This window comes from Pongo pygmaeus, chromosome 3 (assembly GCF_028885625.2).
Source record: "Pongo pygmaeus isolate AG05252 chromosome 3, NHGRI_mPonPyg2-v2.0_pri, whole genome shotgun sequence".
Lineage (NCBI taxonomy): Eukaryota > Metazoa > Chordata > Mammalia > Primates > Hominidae > Pongo > Pongo pygmaeus.
Window position 1 is genome coordinate 182895957 of NC_072376.2, and position 22836 is coordinate 182918792.

The 22836-nt window shown below is 36.2% G+C and overlaps 1 protein-coding gene across 4 annotated transcripts in view; it reads left to right on the forward strand.

Annotated features, from left to right (window-relative positions):
• The window catches only part of CLCN3 (chloride voltage-gated channel 3), a 108814-nt gene that overhangs the window by 65722 nt on the left and 20256 nt on the right, over positions 1-22836 (forward strand). For all 4 annotated transcript variants that reach the window (XM_054485178.2, XM_054485180.2, XM_054485179.2 and 1 more), the window contains 6 exons: positions 7483-7582; positions 8862-9049; positions 10354-10476; positions 11953-12159; positions 15446-15526; positions 17037-17582. In XM_054485178.2, the coding sequence (XP_054341153.1) occupies positions 7483-7582; positions 8862-9049; positions 10354-10476; positions 11953-12159; positions 15446-15526; positions 17037-17582 (1245 nt within the window). The remainder of the gene's footprint in view (positions 1-7482; positions 7583-8861; positions 9050-10353; positions 10477-11952; positions 12160-15445; positions 15527-17036; positions 17583-22836) is intronic.

Below are 22836 nucleotides of genomic sequence, written 5' to 3' on the forward strand. Positions count from 1 at the left end.
TTAATAATATATTTCTGCCAATGATCTCAGGCTGCCAAAATATGTTTACATTTAATATAAGTAAATGTCTACATTTCATATGTGGTACATGTTTTTTTCTTTTTCTATGTTTAATTTTTTTAGTTTACTTATACCCTGTAACTTTCCAGAAAGGATTTCAGGTAGCTAAAAAACAAGGAAATACAATAAGAAGACAAAATAAGAAGGAAAGGGAAAAATACAGCATAGGAGTTGGGGGGAAGAACAAGCCAAGTTCCAGATATGGAGGTCAGCATGATTTTGGGCTTTGAGCAGCCCACCAGCTAAGGCAAAAAAGGAAACTCATTGCATAGCTCTTACCTATGGAAAAAGAAGAAATCTACTGGGGGCAGATAGTCTTGTGGGATTTTGCTGTTTTCTTTTATCTGCTTTCCCAGTATTTGATTCTGAGATATTTCTCAATCTGGCTCCCACATAAAGCTTATTGAGTGTTGTAATGGTTTACTGTTTTTTTAAAAACGGCTTTAACATATAAAAGTACAACTTATGGATCCTTTTTGTTGGTGGTCGTGACTTACTGATAGTGTAATCCAAATCCATTTTTTATTTTGTATTTATTTATTTATTTTTGAGACAGAGTCTCAGTCTTCTGCCCATGCTGGAGTGTAGTGGTGTGATCTTGGCTCACTGCACCCTCCGCCTCCTGGATTCAAGCAATGCTCCTGCCTCAGCCTCCTGAGTAGCTGGGACTACAAACATGCGCCACCATGCCTGGCTAGTTTTTATACAAAATACGTTTTTTAAAAAACAATTTTTTTTTGGAGATTGGGGGACTGTCGCCCATTCTGTTGCCCAAACTGGAGTGCAGTGGTGCAGTCTTGGCTCACTGCAACCTCTGCCTTCCACGTTTAAGCGATTCTTGTATTCAGCCTCCTGAGTAGCTGGAATTATAGGTGTGTGCCATCATGCCAAGCTAATTTTTGTATTTTTAGTAGAGATGAAGTTTCGCCATGCTGGCCAGGCTAGTCTCGAACTCCTGGCCTCAAGTGATTGGCTGACCTCAGCCTCCCAAAGTAGAAAATCTTTTTGAAAAATAAAATTCCAAATCTCAAAAGGCTCTATACAGTTTTGGTGTTGGAAATTTACTTGTCAATGGAAATGACTATTTACACGAATTATAAGCTTCCATATTAATGTATATGTGTGTGAAACCTGAAATTCAAATTATATTATATTGTTTATGAAAGGTACAGCTTCTGAGATTCATCAGATGATATTTACCTTTAGGGCATATCTAAAAATAAAATACAGTACATGAAATCCAGTGCTTTAATCTAGTGATTCTTAAACTTTTTGCTCTCAGACCCCCTTTAAACTCTTAAAAGATACTGAAGAGCCCCAAGGAGACTTTGTTTATGTGGTTTTTATCAATGGATATTTACCATATTAGACACTGAAACTGAGGATTTTTAAAAAAAACTAATTCATTTAAAAATAACAGTAACAAAACCCATTACATGTTAACATAAATAACATTTTTATGAAACTATATTTTCAAAAAAATTTAGTGAGAGAATGACGTGCTACATTTGTTATAAATCTCATTATTGTCTGGCTTAATAAAACTGCTGGATTCTCATATCTGCTTTTGCATTCAATATGTTATATGTTGTTTTTATGGAAGTATGTGAAGAAAATTCAACCTCATACACAGATAATATAGTTGGAAAAGCTATGAGTATTTTAATAGTCTTTTAAGATTATTGCAAATATTCTTCTTTGATACTACACTAAAGTGACAATTGTTAGTTTCTTAAAGATTAGTTGTAATGTGTACTTTGAAACTGCATCAATGAACTTTGTCTTCTGTTACATTAAAATCCATTGATTTTGAATATATGATTTTGTAACATTATGCAATGATCATTTAGAAAATATTGATTCACTGATTTATGTGGATCTTTTAAATGTTGACAGTTATATAATATATTTTACAATATTTTAAATATTGTACAATATTTAAAATTTGTAATATTTAAATTTAAAATTTAAAATATGTAAAATATTGTAAAATATTTATAATATTTTAAAAATCACATTTGTTAATTTTACCTTTGATCTATTCAGAAAAAAACTCTAAGTATTGGGAACCTATCATCCTCACAGTGATAGATACAAGTTTCCTAAAATTCTAATTTTTACTAGAGAGCTCAAATTCTGTCATTGGAAACAAATACACATTTATTTAACTTAAAAATGACAGGATTACTTGGTTTCATTATTGAGAAAATACCTGTCAAATTCCCAAGTCTGGGAAACCATAGTTTGATGTCACTCTTTCAAGTAAAAATGGCATTCCATGTAAGTGTCTAGTTTATTTTGCAACTCAAATAAATTACACAAGTGCTTTTCTTTAGGACATAACCTCATACATACTTCCACATGCAGCAGATGTATGTAGTTATGCATAGTTCCTTATGCATGGTTCTTATTTCATCACACAAAATATTAAAAAGACTCAGTGATTGAGGCATAGCAGTTTTTACTGCTTCATCAAAGATGCTCTTATTTGAAACTGGCATAATATTATTTATTTATTTGATTTTACTGGGAAGCATGGCAGTCAAGAATGTAATGACTGCCAGTACATTTGAGTGCCACTGCCTGATTTTTGCTAAGGAGTCAGCAATTTTGCCACTGGTTTTGCATTTTCAGTAAAAATGTCAACACAGTGAAAAAGGCACATAATGTCTTGTATTATTTTGTAAACAGTTTTATCTTGCAGACCCGTTGAAAAGGTCTCGGGGATCCTCCAAGGTGCCTGTAGACCGTACTTTGAAAATCACTATTTTAATCCAAAGTGCCTAGATCAGACACACTATAAATCCTGTGTCTTGTAATGATCATTAGGTAAATACATTTGTACTTAGAAGTATACATTCAGAGACATTAACAGTATTCAGGTTGGGATTTAAGTGTATTTTAAAGTGTGGTACCTAGAGAGTATCCGTGACACTGTGTTCATAAAATCTTAGAGAAAACTGAGATCAAAGGAAACCAAAACAGGCTGGTCATAGTGGCTCATGCCTGTAATCCCAGTGCTTTGGAAGGTCGAGGCAGAGGATCGCTGGATCCCAGGAGTTTGAGACCAGCCTGGGCAAATATGGAGACTCTATCTCTACACAACAAAACAAAAATTAGCTGGGTATAGTGTCTTGAGCCTGTAGCCCTAGCTACTTGGAAAGCTGAGGTGGGATGATCCCTTGAGCCTGGGAGTTCTAAGTTACAGTGAATTATGATTGCACCATTGCCCTCCAACCTGGGTGATACAGCTAGACCCTGTCACCCTCCAAAACAAACAAAAAACACTTTTTTCTCTGAGTATGTAAATGGTTAGTGTACAGTCCTTGAAAACATTGCAAATGGTATAGCAATATATGAAGTAGCCAGTATTTTATCAACCATCTCTTCCTAGACCAATCAAATATTTTTCAATATTTTGATCCATGCTTATATAAACAAAATTTTTTAAAGCTGGAAAATTCCACACATTTATATACTTACTGTTGTTCTTAAAATTAATTTTTTTTTCTTTTTTTTTTTTTTTAGCAGAGTCTTGCTCTTTTGCCCAGGCTGAAGTGCAGTGGTGCGATCTCGACTCTTTGCAACCTCCGCCTTCCAGGCTCAAGCAATTCTTGTGCTTCAGTCCCCCAAGTAACTGGGATTACAGGCATGCGCCACCACGCTGGCTAATTTTTGTAGTTTAAGTAGAGATGGGGTTTTGCCATGTTGGCCAGGCTGGTCTCAAACTCCTGGCCTCAAGTGATCCACCTGTCTCAGCCTCCCAAAATGTTGGGATTACAGGTGGGAGCCACTGTGCCCGGCCTACATTAAATTTTAAAGCCTTTCTATGTCAGTGCATATACCCAACCTAATTCTTTTTTTCTGTGAACTTTTTTGTTATACTTGTAGCCTTCCTACCCCAGATTATTTTGAAGCAAATTGACATTCTGTAATTTCAAATATTACTATTTCAGTATTTTACAAAATGGTTGCAGTTTAATTATTGTTCCTTTTTTATTTATTAGCTTGCATATTTCTATAGAGAGTTTACCCCACATCAACCATTTGGATTCCCTGAAGTAAAGGTGGTACAGGAAAGGGAGAAATCTTGAAATACTAGGTTCCTTAGCATCCTCAAACTTGACCAATGAGATTTTTTGCTTGTTTGGTTGTTTTTTTCTGTGTCTTCATGGACTCATGGATTTAAGTATCTTTGTGTTTTAATCATCACTGTTATTATTCTTATTGATGTTCATGTTATTTTAGATTAGTGGGAGCTTATTTAGTTTGCTATCCGTGTCCTTTGTCATGTCCTTAGATAATCCTAATCCTAATCCTGATTCATCTAGACATTTCCCGCAGCAAACCTGGAATCAGCCATTTCTCCAAGGAGCTCTCTGATTCCATTGAAGGAAAATATAATATAGGTACAATCTAGGCACTAGGTGATACTTGTCACTTCTGGGTTGGCTATTGTTTCTAGCCTCCTAAGTTTATATGACTCTACTAATTTGAATTCATAACTATGGGGCTAACCCTCTAGTTCTTAAATCTGCATTTCCTTTAAGTCATGCCAAAAATCTGACCATCACAAACATAGTCATTTCATTTACCCCACAATACACACATACAACATTGTCAGAATAACAGTACCAACACCATCTCCAACAATATGCCTACTGAAAAATTTTAGGTAATCTGTCTCCAGCCTCCCAGGTAGCTGGGACTGCAGGTGCACACCACCATGCCTGGCTAATTTTTTTTTTTTTTTTTTTAAGAGCCTGGGTCTTGCTATGTTACTCAGGCTGGTCTGAAACTTCTGGCCTCTAACAGTCCTCCTGCCTTTGCCTTCCAAAGTGCAGAGATTACAGGCCTGAGCCATCACGTCTGGCCTATCCTTTATTTATTCCACCAAGGTTGTTTATACAAATTACTTTGTTGTAAAGTCCCTTGGAATAGTTTCTTCTGTGGCATTATGTTACCAGTTAGATGCACCTTTGATTCATTTAACTTTACTTCAATTTTTAAGGTTTGCTTTTTAGATTTAGTTTTGTTTTATTATACATATATGAAGTATTTCCATGGTTCCAAAGTTAAATGTACAAAACAGGCATGTTCAAAGAAGTCTAGTTTCTATCTCTGTCCCATCCAACCTATTGTCTTCTTCCCCTTATAAGTAATAATTTACATTTTTAACTTACGGTTTATCTTCTGATTTTTAAAAATATAAGCATAAATATTTATATTCCTGTCTTTTAGCATACTTTTAGCCATCTTGCTTTTTTCCTGTATAACACTAAATGTATCTCATTCTTTTTAATTGCTACAGAATTTTTCATTACATAGGTATACTGCAATTTATTTATCTGATGCTATGTTGATGAACATTTAAATGATTTCCAGATTTTAGGAATGGTGATGATTGAACTCTCTGTACATATATCTTTTTTACTTGGTACACTCCATCAAGCAACTACTTAAGTGACTGACTATGATGCTGTGCAAGCAGTTATATAAAGAAAACAGCAGTGACTCAGTCTGAAAACGGCTTAATATTATCATGTTTTCTTACACATTATTTATTTTTATTGAAGAAAAGCAACATGGAGTTTAGTGATTATTTTTGAAAGAAATAACCTATTTCTAATTCTAAAGAATGGTTAATATCTGTGTTTGGTTGCTTATAGGGTAGAAGGGGTAAAATTGCCTCATTCAACTTAGAACTTACTGTGTCATTTTAGTGGGGCATTGTGGCCTCAAATAGACCCAATTCTTGAAGTAGACTGGGTCCATGTCCTTTGTAGGGACATGGATGAAGCTGGAAACCATCATTCTCAGCAAACTGTCGCAAGGATGAAAAACCAAACACCGCATGTTCTCACTCATAGGTGGGAATTGAACAATGAGAACACATGGACACAGGAAGGGGAACATCACACACCGGGGACTGTTGTGGGGTGGGGGGAGGGGGGAGGGATAGCATTAGGAGATATACCTAATGCTAAATGACAAGTTAATGAGCGCAGCACACCAACATGGCACATGTATACATATGTAACAAACCTGCACGTTGTGCACATGTACCCTAAAACTTAAAGTATAAAAAAAAAAAAAAAAAAAGAAATAGACTGGGTCATTGAATTCTAGCTGTAGCCCTCCTTCAGAACAGTTGAGCACTGAAGTCCTGGGCTGAAAATTGGCTTTTTTTTTTTTTTTTGAGACGGAGTCTAGCTCTGTCACCCAGGCTGGAGTGCAGTGGCACGATCTCTGCTGACTGCCACCTCTGCCTCCCAGATTCAAGTGATTCTCCTGCCTCAGCTTCCCGAGTAGCTGGGATTACAGACGCCCGCCACCGCACCCAGCTAATTTTTGTATTTTTAGTAGAGAAGGGGTCTCACTGTGTTGGCCAGACTGGTCTTGAACTTCTGACCTCGTGATCCACCTGCCTCGGACTCCCAAAGTGCTGGGATTATAAGCATGAGCCACCACACCTGGCCAAAAATATGGCTTTCTAAAGCAACAATCCTAGTAGAACAGAAGAGAGGTGTTGACTAGTTAGGGATTTAGGTTTAGAAGTACATTCTTAGTAAGAGAGGTGAGACTTACCTTCTTGTGTTTTAGTATAGTGAGATCTGGATCAAATCTATTACTCTTATTAATCTGCTAACTTCGTACACTATATCCAGTAGAGGACACTTCTGCCTTACACAGTTAAAGAAAGAGCCTCTGGACTCTACCAATGGGATCGGAGCTCTCCAAACCTGCATATTTAAAAGGCCTATAAGTTTTGGAGGGTCCCTTTGTCCACATGATTATTCTGTAATACATTGTATTTGTGGACATGGTATTATATACAGATCCTGTCTTTTAAAGAACATTATAATCCACTTAACTGCTAGGACCAGAGAATGACCGATAATTCAAACCATTATTGTCTTACAGAAGACATATATAAAAGATAGTTATGTGTACCAACTGAGGTTCAAATTTGATTCAATTTAAAACAGTCTAGGCCAGATTTTATATAGTTTGTGGACCCTTTGCACTGAAATCCCAGAGTTCTTATTAAAATGCAGATCTTGGCTGGGCACGGTGGCTCACACCTGTAATCCCAGCACTTTGGGAGCCCAAGGCAGGTAGATCATTTGAGCTCAGAAGTTCAAGACCAGTCTGGCCAACATAGCGAGGCCCAGTCTCATTGAAAGAAAAAAACTTTTTTAATAAAAAATAAAAGCAGGTCTTGGGTAAAGACATGTAGTCTGGTTTACAGGTATTAACAACTGTCTGTAATGTAGTGATTTTGCCCCAGACTTACCTTTTCCATTATTTAGTTCTGAAATTACTGTTCTATGTATGGTAAATGAGAAAAATTGCTAGATTCTAGAACTGTGGCTTCTATTCATAGTTGGAAAAATGAAGCATAAACATTTCTAATTTCAGATCAACAGCAAAAAGAAAGAATCAGCATGGGAAATGACAAAAAGTTTGTATGATGCGTGGTCAGGATGGCTGGTAGTAACACTAACAGGATTGGCATCAGGTAAAGAAAATTTTTCAAGCAATCCTTTTAGTTAACAGAAGTATAAACTGTTCTTCCCTCTTTCCCTCAATTTTTTTTTCAGGTACTGTTGGATTTTAAAAAGCATTTGTTTCTCTTCTTCAAAAAATCTTAAATATAAGACTAGGAGGCAGGAGGCTTCCAAGTCTAGTCTTGGCTCTATCACTTTACGTGTTTATCCAGCTTGGTTGATCTTTGTGGACTCAGTTTCTATATCTGTAAAATAAGTGGTTTGGATCAGATGATCAATAAAGTATCTTTTGATATTAACATCGTAATAAATCGCTAATATTTATTGAGTGCTTCCTATGTGTTGTACACTGTTCTAAAAACTTGACATGTATTGAAACCTCACCGCAATCCTGTGGTACCAGTGCTGTCATTATCACCGTCTTACAGATGAGGAGACTGAAGCAGAAGAAAAGGAACTTAGTTTGACCGAGGTCATGCAGCTTAGTAAATGGCTAAACCAGGATTTGAATTAAAGCCTTCTAGCTCAAGACCTATCCCCTTCATCACCTTGCTATACAGCGTGGCCACAAAGTCCCAATGTGTGAGATTTTAAGAAAGAGCTGTTGAGGACCTGAAAACAAATATTAAGCACTGTTATAATCACTTTCAGCTTCCATGATGGAAGATTATGTTCAGAAGACCACAAAAATTAAAATTTTTTAGAGAATAAAGTACTGATAATTCTAATTGGCATGCGTAATAATTTTATGGCCTCTGTGTATGTAACACACTGATCTCTTTATATAAGAAGGACCCAGATTTGACCATAAATTTGTGTATTTTTTATATTCTCACAATAAAATAATCTTGATATGTGGTTTTCTGTAATTTAAGAAAATATTCCTATGAGTTTCAATAATTATTTCTAATGGACATTAAATTTTAATGAGATTGACATCATTTATAAGTCTGTTAATTAAGTTATCGATTGAAAATTAGATTTGTGAACCTCCTGCCAAGTAGCTGTCTTTTGAAGATATTTTAATATCTTTTAAACACTGTTTTTCAGATCACAATTAATTTGAATGATGTAACTTTTTAAAATTCCAAACAAAAATGGCACTTTTATTGTAAAAAATAACTCTTTACAGTTTATAACTAAAATTTGAAAATCTTAAATTTATATGTAGTTCATAAGTGACCCTTTATTTTGGAGTCTCCTGCTTTCCACTTGCCTTTTAACTAGATTGTTCTCGACTCCCAAAAAATTGACTTTTTTTTTTTTACCATCTCCAACATATTTTTACAGGGGCATTGGCCGGATTAATAGACATTGCTGCCGATTGGATGACTGACCTAAAGGAGGGCATTTGCCTTAGTGCGTTGTGGTACAACCACGAACAGTGCTGTTGGGGATCTAATGAAACAACATTTGAAGAGAGGGATAAATGTCCACAGTGGAAAACATGGGCAGAATTAATCATAGGTCAAGCAGAGGTAAGTCTTGCTTTGTCTCAAGATGAATTAATAATTGATATAGCAAAATGTTTCCAATTCATTTAATTATAGAATTAATCACATATTAGATGATTGCATACACATCAAATGGATCTACACTCAACACATTGCAGCAAGAAAGAATTAAGTGCAGTATTGTTTCAAGAAGCTTTTTTATTAGTTAACTACATAGTCATATAACAAATCCTCTGGATTGTGGTGCAAATATATTTGAGCTGTAGTAGAAAAGAAGTGATAGTTATTGCAGTAAGATCTGTGTAAAGTTACTAAGAAGTCAAGTTATTAAAACTAATATATTACTAAGATTGGGAAGTTTGAATTATGAAAGTATGATTATCAAATAATTTAGTAAAATCAACCTACGTAGAGATACATTGAAGACAATCAGACATTTTTATTTGTGGCATTACAGCATTTAAATGGTTGATTTACTATGATCTACAAAGAACATTTTAGAACTTAGGATGTTATATGTATATTTTTTACATGATGACATGGATATATTTTTTAAATTTTGTTTTAGCTGAACTTTAGAGCTAAAAGGTATACATTTGCAGTAAGATGAGTAGTATGCTGTTTCTCACCTGGCTTAATTGAATTGAGTTTAATGATCTTCTGGAAAGTTGCAGCAGAATGAAATCTGAGTGGTGATGTAATTTGTTTTCACTGTTTCCAAAAAGTGGTTTGTAGGCAGAGATTGAAGTATAGCTGAGATGTGTTGGTAACAAGACTTTGGGGATTAGGAAAAAGACTAAATGGGCTCAAGGCTCCTTGGTATATGTAGGCATTAATTTTTGGACTCTACTTAAATATTTTGTTCATATAAAGTTTTTATTATTGTGGAAATTAACCAGGAGACTTTTACACATTTTACTGAAGTTTCTTTTCTTTCTTTTTTTTTTTTTTTTTTTTGGCCGGGGGGATGGAGTCTCACTCTGTTGCCCAGGCTGTAGTGCAGTGGCACAATCTCAGCTCACTGCAACCTCTGCTTCTGGGGTTTAAGCGATTCTTCTACCTCAGCCTCCCGAGTAGCTGGTATTACAGGCGTGTGCCACCATGCCCAGCTAATTTTTGTATTTTTAGTAGCGACGGGGTTTCACCATGTTGGCCAAGCTAGTTTCAAGCTCCTGACCTCAGGTGATCCACCCGCTTCAACCTCCCAGTGCTGGGATTACAGGCGTGAGCCACCATGCCTGGCCGTTTACTGAAGTTTCTTATGACAAGCATTTGCATTAGAGTGCAATGTAAATTAAATTCCTACTCTTGAACTATTTTCTTTTTAGGGTCCTGGTTCTTATATTATGAACTACATAATGTACATCTTCTGGGCCTTGAGTTTTGCCTTTCTTGCAGTTTCCCTGGTAAAGGTATTTGCTCCATATGCCTGTGGCTCTGGAATTCCAGAGGTAAGCCAAGTAATATTTAGTGTCATTAAACATTATTATGATGCTTATCTTTTTGACCTTAGTGATAATAAAAGTTGGCTTTTCTGGAGGGAGGGGATAGTTTGTTCATAATATGAAAAAAAAATGTTTTTAAGTATAAGCTGATGGTAGACATCATTGAAAAATATTGTTCCCCATAGTCATTTGGTCATTTACTGTGGAGGCTGATTTTTTTTCTCTCGCCACTAATTTAACACATGACTAGGCAAATTTTCAGACTATTTAGTTAAACATCAAGAGCCTGGAAAAAGTATCTTGTGACCTAATGTTCTTTGACGGATTAGTTGTTACTTTGCTGTTATGACCCTGATTTTTTTTTTTTTTTTTTTTTGAGACTGAGTCTTGTGCTGTCATCCAGACTGGAGTGCAGTGGCGCGATCTCAGCTCACTGCAACCTCTGCGTCCCAGGCTCAAGCAATTATTGTGTCTCAGCCTCCTGAGGAGTTGCGATTGCAGGCACGTGTCACCATGCCCCGCTAATTTTTGTTTTTTTTTTTTTTTTTTTTTTTTAGTAGAGATGGGGTTTCACCATGTTGGCCAGGCTGGTTTCAAACTCCTAACCTCAAGTGATCACCCGCCTCAGCCTCCCAAAGTGCTGGGATTACAGGTGTGAGCCACCACACCTAGCTATGACCCTGATTTTGATTGATTCATTCTCTTTTTATAATTACCTTTTGATTAGATAAGTTAATTATTCTTGAATTTGGCCATTTTATGCTTTGAGAAAGTGGTTAATCACAGTGGGTCAATAGTACAAACTTTTGGGTTTTATTTTTCATCACAATAAAGTAGAGTTATACATTATTGACTGATTGAACTTGACTTGAACTTATTTCTTTTCTCTTTTATTTTTCTGTAGTTAAATAAGTTACCAACTTTTTCCTAATACATTTCTTTTTAAAATGGAATTGTAGTGATCTTTAAGGTTGTATTAAGAATATCTTTCATAAAAAGCAATATCATGCAGTATATAACAGTTGTCATTCATCCTTCTTGATACATAAAAAACTATTCCACATAATTACAGTACTCAGAGAAAACATAATATTCTTATTTCTAACATAATGTCCAAAATATATTTAAAATATTATGCTTATTTTTACAACGTAAATATTCAAATTTGCCCTTTTTTTGGTTATGTAATTATAATCCTTATAATTAAGGTCTGTATTCATTTAAACATGGCCTGATATTTTGATTTTGTTCCTGAGATAGAGTTGCCCTCTCTCCTTTCTTGGGTAGAGAATTAGATTATAATATCAATTTATTATATGTAGCATAATAGGTAAAGTTTTAGAAAAATTAACTGTAAATTTTTCTATAGGCTGCTAAAATTTGAAAGGTCGTTTTTGTGCATAAAACAAGAAAATAACTTGGATTCGTTACATTCTCGTGTTTCTTAAAGGACATTAAGTTGCCTTAATCTTTGCCTTGTAGATTAAAACTATTTTAAGTGGATTCATCATCAGAGGTTACTTGGGAAAATGGACTTTAATGATTAAAACCGTCACATTAGTCCTGGCTGTGGCATCAGGTTTGAGTTTAGGAAAAGAAGGTCCCCTGGTACATGTTGCCTGTTGCTGCGGAAATATCTTTTCCTACCTCTTTCCAAAGTATAGCACAAACGAAGCTAAAAAAAGGGAGGTAAGTGTCTTTTGTAGTTAATTTGACTGAAAAATATATATTATATAGTATTTATTTAAGTAAAGAATTTCTTAGCGTAAAAATAATAAATTCTGTATTCAGATAAAAAATTTTGAGATTAATTTGTGCTTCTTTTGTTTTTCCTGAATAATCTATAACATCTTTCTAGAATCCATTCCCAGTGCTGCTTAGTTAGTCTTACATTTTAGAGAAGCTTTAGATAGACAGCTGGTGTCCATTGGGTTTCAGCTGCATTTCACGAAGATATTCCTGTTATCACTTTACCTTACATCTTTCCTCTTCTGAAGTGTTTTCTAAGCTTAGCTTTGTTTTTCACTCTTACTTTCAACATTAAGAGGTTGGGAAATCTTAATAGCTGTGTTTTCCTCCTGGAGGCAGTGTCTGGTGCCAGTGTAAGTGGTGTGTGATATGAAAAATGCTATCCAGCGCCATGGGGAAGTTCTGAGGGCCTTTAGAAGCTCTTGAAGTTTAAATCAGAAATTCACATTAAAGAGATTGCAGGAAATCCTTTTCATTTGATTGTTTAAGGCAATTTCCTTTACCATTTTTTTAGGCCAGCCTGAGATCTTCTACAAGACCTTGAAACCTTATATATATTATGGATTTCCTCTGATGTTTCCATATTGCTCTGGGCGTTTTCCTGAATCCTTTATATTAGCTCTAGACTTTGGGAGCCCAGTACCTTCCTGTTTTCCAAATTTAAATCTACAGCCCTAGATGGTACAGAGATCTTTGAGTTTTTAAGATATGGTTTTTTAAAAAAATCTCATTAAATACTGGCAGAACCTTTTCATCTTGTTGGGTTTTTTAATGTACTATAACCAAAAAAGTAGAATATTTTATCAAACTGTTTAATCTTCAATTGAAATAATTCTAGTACATTTTAATGTTCGCATTAAAATATTGTCCTTGCATTGGACGTAGATATCCCAAAAGTGGAATACTTCAGATTGTCGTAGTTTCATCTCTGAATAATTGTGATTCCAGTACTTTATAACAAAAATAGCTAGCATTATTGATTACTTTCTGTGTATCTGGTACTGTGGCAGATACTTTACTTGGATTTTAATACTTAATTTCACAGTAATTTAGTAATATGGCCCTGTTATCCTCATTTAGTGATCAGGAAACTAGGGCTGAAAACAGCTAACTAACTTGCCCGAGACCACATACCTAGTAAGTGGTGGAACGTGGATTAAAATTCATTTTTCTTTGACTCCAAAGTCTATGGTCTTATGTACTACATTACTGCCCTTACGACTATGTGGGTATATATTTGTTGTGTTCAAAACAAAACTCAAAACCATCCTGTAGCGTAGCAAGTTAGTGGCTAAGATGAAGCTAGAGCATTTGCCTCCTCAATTCAATTCCATTACTTTCTGTTGTACCTTTATATTTTTTGGTAAGACTTTTACTTATTCTAAGTTCAAGAAATGTAATTTATTAGATGTTTGAGAAATTAAGTTTACCTAAATTTTAATGTTCATACTGTAATGATTAGTTAATGTTTAATACGTTGTTATTCTGTCACCTTAGTGTATATATAAATGGCAAGAATTCACGGTTAGTTGAAAGCATTAAGGTCCCATAGTTTTGTGTAGACAAGAGGGGAGAGCATTGATATTTTTAAATTAAATGCTTCTTAGATATGTATGAAATGGATTAAAACATATATATGAATTATAGATACATAGGTGTTAGTTTGGTTGTAAATGCAGGATCAGGACATTCAAATAAATATGTTTGCATTCCTTTTAGTGGAGGAAAAAAAAAGAAGCTAAATTTGTTCCCTTTCCTCCCCAAATAAGCAGAGTCTGCATTCTAATGCCAACAATTTGATTAAAACAAATATTTATTTATTTTTAATTCACCAAACTTTTATAAAGTATTTACTGGATGCCAGGCACTGTTCTAAAGCACTCTCTATATATTTACTCAATCCTTAAGAGCTAAGTAATATTATCACATTTCCATTTTAGAGAAAACTGAGGCACATATAGGTTAGGTTATCTACCCATAGTCATACAGCTAGTAAATAGCAAAGCCAGGATTTCAACACAGCAGGCTGACTATGGAGTTCATGATCTTAACCATTTACAGCTTAATTTTTATTATTTATAATTTCTTCTCTGGAAATGTAACAATTGACCATTTGAAGAAATACTTTAGGTAGCCTTGGATATTTGCTGCATTAAAGTAGTGAAAGGAATACAGACACTTGGCTGGGCACGGTGGCTCATGCCTATAATCCCAGCACTTTGGGAGGTCGAGGCAGGCAGATCACCTAAGGTCAGGAATTCGAGACCAGCCTGGCCAACATGGTGAAACCCTGTCTCTACTAAAAATACAAAAATTAGCCAGGTGTGGTGGCAGCCACCTCTAATCCCAGCTACTCGGGAGGCTGAGGCAGGAGAATCACTTGAACCCACGAGGTGGAGGTTGCAGTGAGCTGAGACCACGCCATTGCACTCCAGCCTGAGAGAAAAGAGAGAAACTCTGTCTCAAAAAAAATAATACAGACTCTTAGAAAAATAATTACAAATGAAACCCTAGTGAAATTATAGGTGTAGTTGGCTTCATACTGGTGGGAAGTAGACCATTACCAACTGATAGACTGGGGAGCTGGAGAGGGGACGCGGAAGAGTGTCCTTGGGTTTTTCTTTTCCTTTAATTTTTTTGTAGAGGTGTTGGTTGGTGAGACTGTAACTTGAGGAGCTGTTGTGTGTGCTTTCAGAATGAGGCTCTCTAGATTGATAGTATTTTAGCAGTATTTCAGAGTGCATAGGGTAGTGAAAATATAGGGAATCTTACAAGGTCTTCAGTTCCCTGCATCTCTTGCTAGGATTTGGAATAGAGTATTTATGGTGGAGCAGTTAGCTCTAAAATTTGAAGAAATGATATCCTATTTAAAAATAGCCCCCCATCCCAGTTACTGCCCTCCCCTCTTATCTACACAAACATACATCTTGAAAATTGTCTGTATTCATTGCCTCCTCTTCTTTACACCCTATTCACATTAGTATATCTGGCAAAAATGTTTTTTTAACTGAATAGTAAATGCATGACTGACCTTTCAATTAAAGCGCAGGAGAAAGAAACAAATCTTAATAGAAGAAGTGAATAGTTACCCTTTGCTTAGGGAGCAAGGAAACATGCAAGTTAAGTTCAGAAAATCCATTTGGAAAATTCAAGTAACATGAAGAATTTTTATTTGGTATGTTTGAATTTCTACGAAATTATGAAATAAGCCATATCCTCTTTGTAGGTGCTATCAGCTGCCTCAGCTGCAGGGGTTTCTGTAGCTTTTGGTGCACCAATTGGAGGAGTTCTTTTTAGCCTGGAGGAGGTAGGTGAAAAGAATACAACAATTAAAATTATATATAATTACCATTACAAATATATTTCACACATATTTCACACATTTCAGTTTTATAGGTGATGTAATAGGTAGAGACTTTGTTTTCAAATTTATTTTTCTAAAGTTGTTTTCCACTCATTCTTACATAGAAAGTAAATGTTATTCATGCTTCATACCTGGAGGAAACTTTTAAAAATTTATGTATGTATGAATATTAGTAATTATTGACAATCGAACTTTACTTTGTTGGCGTATTTGAAAGTAAGAAGATGTGAATTTGACGGAATAGAGGATGTGTGAAACAATCTACTTCCAGCGGCTAAATTCTGTATTTTTAGTAGAGATGGAATTTCACCATTTGGCCAGGCTTTTTTTCTGTTTTTTTTTTGTTTGTTTTGTTTTGTTTTGTTTTGTTTGAGACGGAGTTTCGCTCTTGTTGCCCAGGCTGGAGTGCAATGGCGCGATCTTGGCTCACTGCATCCTCCGCCTCCTGGGTTCAAGTGATTCTCCTGCCTCATCCTCCCAAGTAGTTTTTGTTTAAAAAATTTTAATCAATTCCTACGTTGTGTTTTAAAGTTTTTCCCATGTGATTATTTCTGATACAGTTACTGATGTTTAAGAAAATAATTTTAGTGACTTCAGTGGATTATTTTGTTTTTGTTTTCTTAATAGATGTTTAAGACTTTTTACATAAAAATGTAACCAGGAATTTTTTAAAAAATTTTTTTAACAAATAATAATTGTTTTTGTTTATGGGGTATAATGTGATGTGTCTATACATGTATACATTGTGGAATAATCAAATCAGAGTGATTAGCAAATCCCTCAAATATTTATTATGTCCTTGTGGTGGTGAGAACATTTAAAATCCTCTTTTAGCTATTTTGAAATATATAATACATATTATTAACAGTGGTCACCTTACTGTGCAATAGAATACCAGAACTTATTCCTCCTCCGTAAGTTCATACCCATTGACTAATGTCTCCCCTTTCCCTGTTCACCTCCCCAACCCCCAGCCTCTGGTAACCCCTATTCTACTCTCTACTTCTATGAATTTAACTCTTTTAGTTCAAGAATGTTTTTAAATTTACTTTTTTCTTTTAGTTGTTTGTATTCTTTTTTCTTTTTTTTTAATGTAGAAGAGGCAAATTAAATGCATTATAAGCTAACAGGAGTTGGTGATGGTACATTTATTTTTAACTACCATGATTGAATTGAATGTGAAACTTATTTTGAAAATAAAACAGCGCTAGGTATTCTATTAGTATTTATTAGACATTTATGATCAATTGATAACTGTCAATTTGTAATGATGATCACCATCTCCAAAAATAATAATAACATCAACTTTTCTTATTACAGTAAAATCCATTACATGTAAATTCTAACTACAGCAAAATTTAGAGCTAGGATATTTACCATTCAAGTTATAATATATCAGAAACATCTTATAAAATTATAGCATTAATTTTTCTTTTCCTTTTCTTTTTTTTAGGTTAGCTATTATTTTCCTCTCAAAACTTTATGGAGATCATTTTTTGCTGCTTTAGTGGCTGCATTTGTTTTGAGGTCCATCAATCCATTTGGTAACAGCCGTCTGGTCCTTTTTTATGTGGAGTATCATACACCATGGTACCTTTTTGAACTGTTTCCTTTTATTCTCCTAGGGGTATTTGGAGGGCTTTGGGGAGCCTTTTTCATTAGGGCAAATATTGCCTGGTGTCGTCGACGCAAGTCCACCAAATTTGGAAAGTATCCTGTTCTGGAAGTCATTATTGTTGCAGCCATTACTGCTGTGATAGCCTTCCCTAATCCATACACTAGGCTAAACACCAGTGAACTGATCAAAGAGCTTTTTACAGACTGTGGTCCCCTGGAATCCTCTTCTCTTTGTGACTACAGAAATGACATGAATGCCAGTAAAATTGTCGATGACATTCCTGATCGTCCAGCAGGCATTGGAGTATATTCAGCTATATGGCAGTTATGCCTGGCACTCATATTTAAAATCATAATGACAGTATTCACTTTTGGCATCAAGGTAAGTGCTAATGTGAGGTGATATTTGGGTAATTTTGGCATGTTCAAAACTTATATGTGGAATGAGAGAGGTTGTTGTTTCATAAATGACTGAAAGAAGTACTTATCTTTTGAGTTTAATTTTAAGTAATGAAAAACGTAATTCCTTAGCATATATTGTTGACCATGTTATCTGTTGCTATTTAACAAATTACCCCCAAAACTTAGCAGCTTAAGGTAACTACTTATTTTGTTCTTGATATTGGGTCAACGACTTGGGAAGGGCTCAACTGGGCAATTTTTGCTTGTGGTCTTTCATATAGTTGTTATTAGACGTGGCGAGGGCTAATCATCTCAAAGCTTCTTTTTTTCATTTCCCTTTTAACAAACTGTTTTTGTGGGTATACAGTAGCTATGTATAGTTTTGAGGTACATGAAATATTTTGATAGAGGCATGGAGTGCATAATAATCTCAGGGTAAATGGAGTATCCATCACCTCAAGCGTTTATCCCTTGTGGTACAAACAATCCAGTTATACTCTTAATTATTTTTAAGTGTACAATTAAATTATTGAGTATAGTTCAAAGACTTCTTCATTCATGACTAGCACCTAGGCTAAAAAGATTCAGACACCTGGACTTGTGGGATCAATCACGCATACTCTGTCTCTTGTGCTCACTCCCGCTCTCTCTCTCTCTTTCTCTCACTTCCTTTTTCCTCTCTCTCTGTGGTTTCCTAGGGTGGTGGCCTCAGGGAATTGGATTTCTTATATTATAGCTCAGGATTCCCAAGAGGGCTGTTTTTAATGTAGCCAAAGAAGTCTTGCAGCGTGACTTGTTTTATTCTATTCATTGAGGCAGTCACAGAAGCCCGCCCACATTCAGAGGAGGGACATACACTTGCTGGGACAAGTGTCAGAGAATTCATGATCATGTTTTAAAACCACTTTTATTAATTTCCTATTGCTGCTGTAATAAATTACCACAACTTAATGGCTTAAAAGCCACACAAATTTAATATCTTACAGTTCTGCAAATCAAAAGTCTGAAATGGATCTCACTGTGCTAAAATTAAGGTGTTCGTAGGGCATTCTGGAGGCTGTAGGAGAGAGTCTGTTTTTTGCCTTTTCTGGCTATTAAAAGCTGCCAGCATTCCTTGGCTCCTGGCTGTCTATTTGCATCTTCAAAGCCAGCAATGGCTGGTCGAGTCTTTCTCTTGTCTCATCACTCTGACACAAACTCTACTAAATCTCCCTTCCACATTTGAAAAACCTTTGTGATTACTTTAGGCCCACCCAGATAAATCAGAAAATAATCTCCTTTTTCAAGGTCAGTTGCTTCGAAACTTTCTTTTTGCCACCTTGATTCCTCCTTGCCATGCAATGTAATGTAATCACAGGTTCTGGGAATTAAATTATGGACATCTTTGAGGAGCCATTATTCTGCCTCATACCAGTATAGGGTGTTAGCTTGAAAGGACACTGCAGGCTCAGTTAAATTACTAGATCTATAAATACATGCCTTTTTCCATCAAGAAATTAAGGCAGCTGGGCCTTATGCCCTGGGACATTGTTGCTTTTGGATTTATAAAATAACAAAATTTGTTGATTAATGGTCTATCAGTAAATATAATTTCTTCTGTGACTATCAGTGATATATATGGGGAAGCACATATCAGCTTATTCTTGTTCTTTAAGTTACTACCCCTCTACTTCATGTAATAGTATTTGCTAGTGATGATGTGCTTTTACAGATGTAAATTAATGTGGAATAACAGCTTTGTTTCTACAAAATTAGAGTGGTTTTAGTTTTTGAAATAAGGTCTCTTTTCTCTTGTCCTAAGCCTGTAGTCCACTGAGTATCAAGAGTTAAATAATAGAAAAGCCTGGCCAGGCGCAGTGGCTCACACCTGTAATCCCAGCACTTTGGGAGGCCAAGGTGGGCAGATCATGATGTCAGGAGATCGAGACCATCCTGGCTAATGGGGTGAAACCCTGTCTTTACTAAAAATACAAAAATTAGCCAGGCGTGGTGGCAGGTGTCTGTAATCCCAGCTACTCGGGAGGCTGAGGCAGGAGAATCACTTAAACCCAGGAGGCGGAGGTTGCAGTGAGCCAAGTTCCCACCACTGCACTCCAGCCCAGGCGACAGGGCAAGACACTGTCTCAAAAAATAAGAAGAAGAAAATAATAATAATAATAGAAAAGCCTTAAAGTTTTACCTTTTTTTCTTAGGGAATCAAGTTAAAAGAGCTGTTAAAGCTCTTTTTCCTACAATAAGTAAGTGTTGGGTAAATCCCAACTTTCTCACAGTCAGTGGAACTACAAGAAGCTGGAGGCAATTGGCAGGCCTTTGTTAAGTCTCACCTTTGACTCAGCTCTGGCTGACGGATCATACCTGGCAAGAGAGTGTAAAACACACTTTGATTTTTTCTATCGTTTATCCTTTTAATGATCCTAATAGACTCAAGAGTACATGCCATCATTTTGTGTTTGGCTCATTTCATATTCAGAGGAGTTTATTACTCTTTTGGTAGTTTGTTTGTTTCTTTGTTTGTTTTTTGAGACAGGAACTCGCTTTTTCACCCAGACTAGAGGGCAGTGTTGCAGTCTTGGCTTACTGCAACCTCCACCTCCCAGGTTCAAGCGATTCTCCTGCCTCAGCCTCCCAAGTAGCTGGGGTTACAGGTGTGGGCCATCACACCAAGCTAATTTTTGTATTTTTAGTAGAGATGTGGTTTTGCCATGTTGGCCAGGCTGGTCTGGAACTCCTGACCTCAGGTGATCCTTTGGGAGGCCTTGGCCTCCCAGAGTGCTAGGATTATAGGCGTGAGCCACTGAACCTGGCCTTTCAGTAGTCTTTAAATGATCTTGCTTATGGTGCTTCTTATCCCTATTTATTATCCTCATTAAATTTAATCAATAAATATTTTTCTCTTTTTAATTGATTCATATAAATAGACTTACCTGAGAGATATAGGTTCAGTTCAGAGCACCACAATAAAGTGAATATCATAATAAAGCAAGCCACATAAAAGTCTTAGTTTCTTAGTGCATATAAAAGTTCTGTTTACACTATGCTGTAGTCTGTTATGTGTACAGTAGCATTATGTCTTTTAAAAAAGTAATACTTTAATTTAAAAATACTTGATTGCTAAAAAATGCTAATAGTAATCTGAGTCTTCAGTGAGTTGTAATCTGTTTTGCTTCTGTAGGGTCTTGCCTTGATATTGGTGGTTGCTAGAGATAGGACTGGCTGTAGCAATTCTTAAAGATAACAGTGAAGATAAGATAACAGTGAAATTTGCTGCATTGATTGACACTTCCTTTCATGAAAGATTTCTGTGTAGCGTGTGATGCTGTTTGATACCATTTTACCTACAGTAGACCTTCTTTTCAAAATTAGAGTCATCTTTTCAAACCCTGCTACTGCTTTATCAACTAAGTTTAAGGAAAATTCAAAATCTTTTGTCCTTTTAACAATGTTCACAACATCTTTACCAGGACTGGATTCTACCTCAAGAAACCACTTTCTTTGCTCATCCATAAGAAGTAACTCCTTACACATTCAAGTTTTTTAAATGAGATTCTAGCAATTCAGTCACATCTTTAGGCTACACTTACCATTCTAGTTCTCTTGCTATTTCCACCACTCTGTAGTTACTTCTTCAACTGAAGTCTTGAACCCCTCAGAGTCATTCATGAGAGTTGGAATCAACTTCTTCCAAACTCCTGTTAATATTGATATTTCGACCTCCTCCCATGAAACATGAATGTTCTGGATGGCATCCAGAATGGTGACTACTTTTTGAACGTTTTCAATTTACTTTGCCCAGATCAGTCAGAGAAGTTGTTATCCGTGGTGGGTTTCCAAGTTATCAGGGGTGAACCATACAGATCTTCAGCAACCTCAACTCTTGCCTTCTCAGAGGAAAGAATTCAACAGAGGGACATAAGGCAGAAAAAGAGACCGAGGCAAGTTTTAGAGCAGGAGTGAAAGTTTATTAAAAAGCTTTAGAGTGGGAATGAAAAGAAATTAAAATACACTTGAAAGAGGGCCAAGTGGGCATCTTGGAAGACAAGTGCCCCATTTGACCTGGGACTTAGGGTTTTATATGTTGGCATACTTCGGCATCTTGCATCCCTATTCCATTGATTGTTCTTTTGGGGTGAGTTGCCCACATGCTCAGTGGCCTGCTAGCACTTGGGAGGGGAGCGTGCACAGTGTATTTACTGGAGTTGTATGCGTGCTTACCTGAGGTGTTCGTTGCTTACCAGCTGAATGTCCCTAGGAGGTCATATTCATAAACGCCGCGATTTTGCCTCTAAATGTGCATACCTGAGCCCACTCACCCAATTCCTAGGATCTTACCGGAAAGCTGCTGATCGCTAGTTTCAGGTGTTTCTATTGGAAGATGGCCTTTCCCTGACGCTGGCTGCAACCGATTATTACTTTAGAGAGATAGCATGAGAGCTATCTGACCATTATCACCTGATGGTTGCCTGACATTCCTGGTGGGGTTGGGAGGATGCCTGTCCTGCCCTGCTCATGCCTGACTAGCTACCTGCTGTAACAAAAGTACTATCTATGGTAGCTGTAGCCATAGGAAATGCATTTCTTCAGTAAAACTTAAAAGTCAAAATTAGTCTTTAAAACAACATGAATCTCCTTGTACATCTCCATCAGAGCTCTTGGAAGACCAGGTGCATTATTAGTGATGAGTAATGTTTTAAAAGGAATCTTTTTGTCTGAGCAGTAGGTCTCAACAGTAGGCTTAAAATAGTCAGTAAACCATGCTGTAAACAGATATGCTGTTGTCCAGGCTTTGTTATTCCATTTATAGAGCACAGAGAGAGTAGATTGGCATAATTTAAGAATTACTTTTAAAAAAAAGTCTTTGATTACTCTCAAAAAAGAAGTCACGTCTCTCACTTTATATCAACAGCTAAAAATGGCCAGGTATTGTGGCTCACGCCTGTGATCTCCATGCTTTGGGAGGCCAAGGCCGAAGGATCACTTGAGGTCAGGAGTTAGAGACTAGCCTGGGCAACATAGTAAGACCCATCTCTACAAAAAAAAAAAAAAAAAAAGAAGCCATGTGTGGTGGTGCACGCCTGTAGTCCCAGCTACTCACAAGGCTGAGTCGGCAGGATCACGCCCAGCCAAGAGACGTGACTTCTGCTTTCAGTTGTACACTTAGAGACCATTGTAGGGTTCTTAGTTGGACTAATTTCAATATCACTGGGTCTCAGGGAATAGGGAAGCCAGAGGAGAGG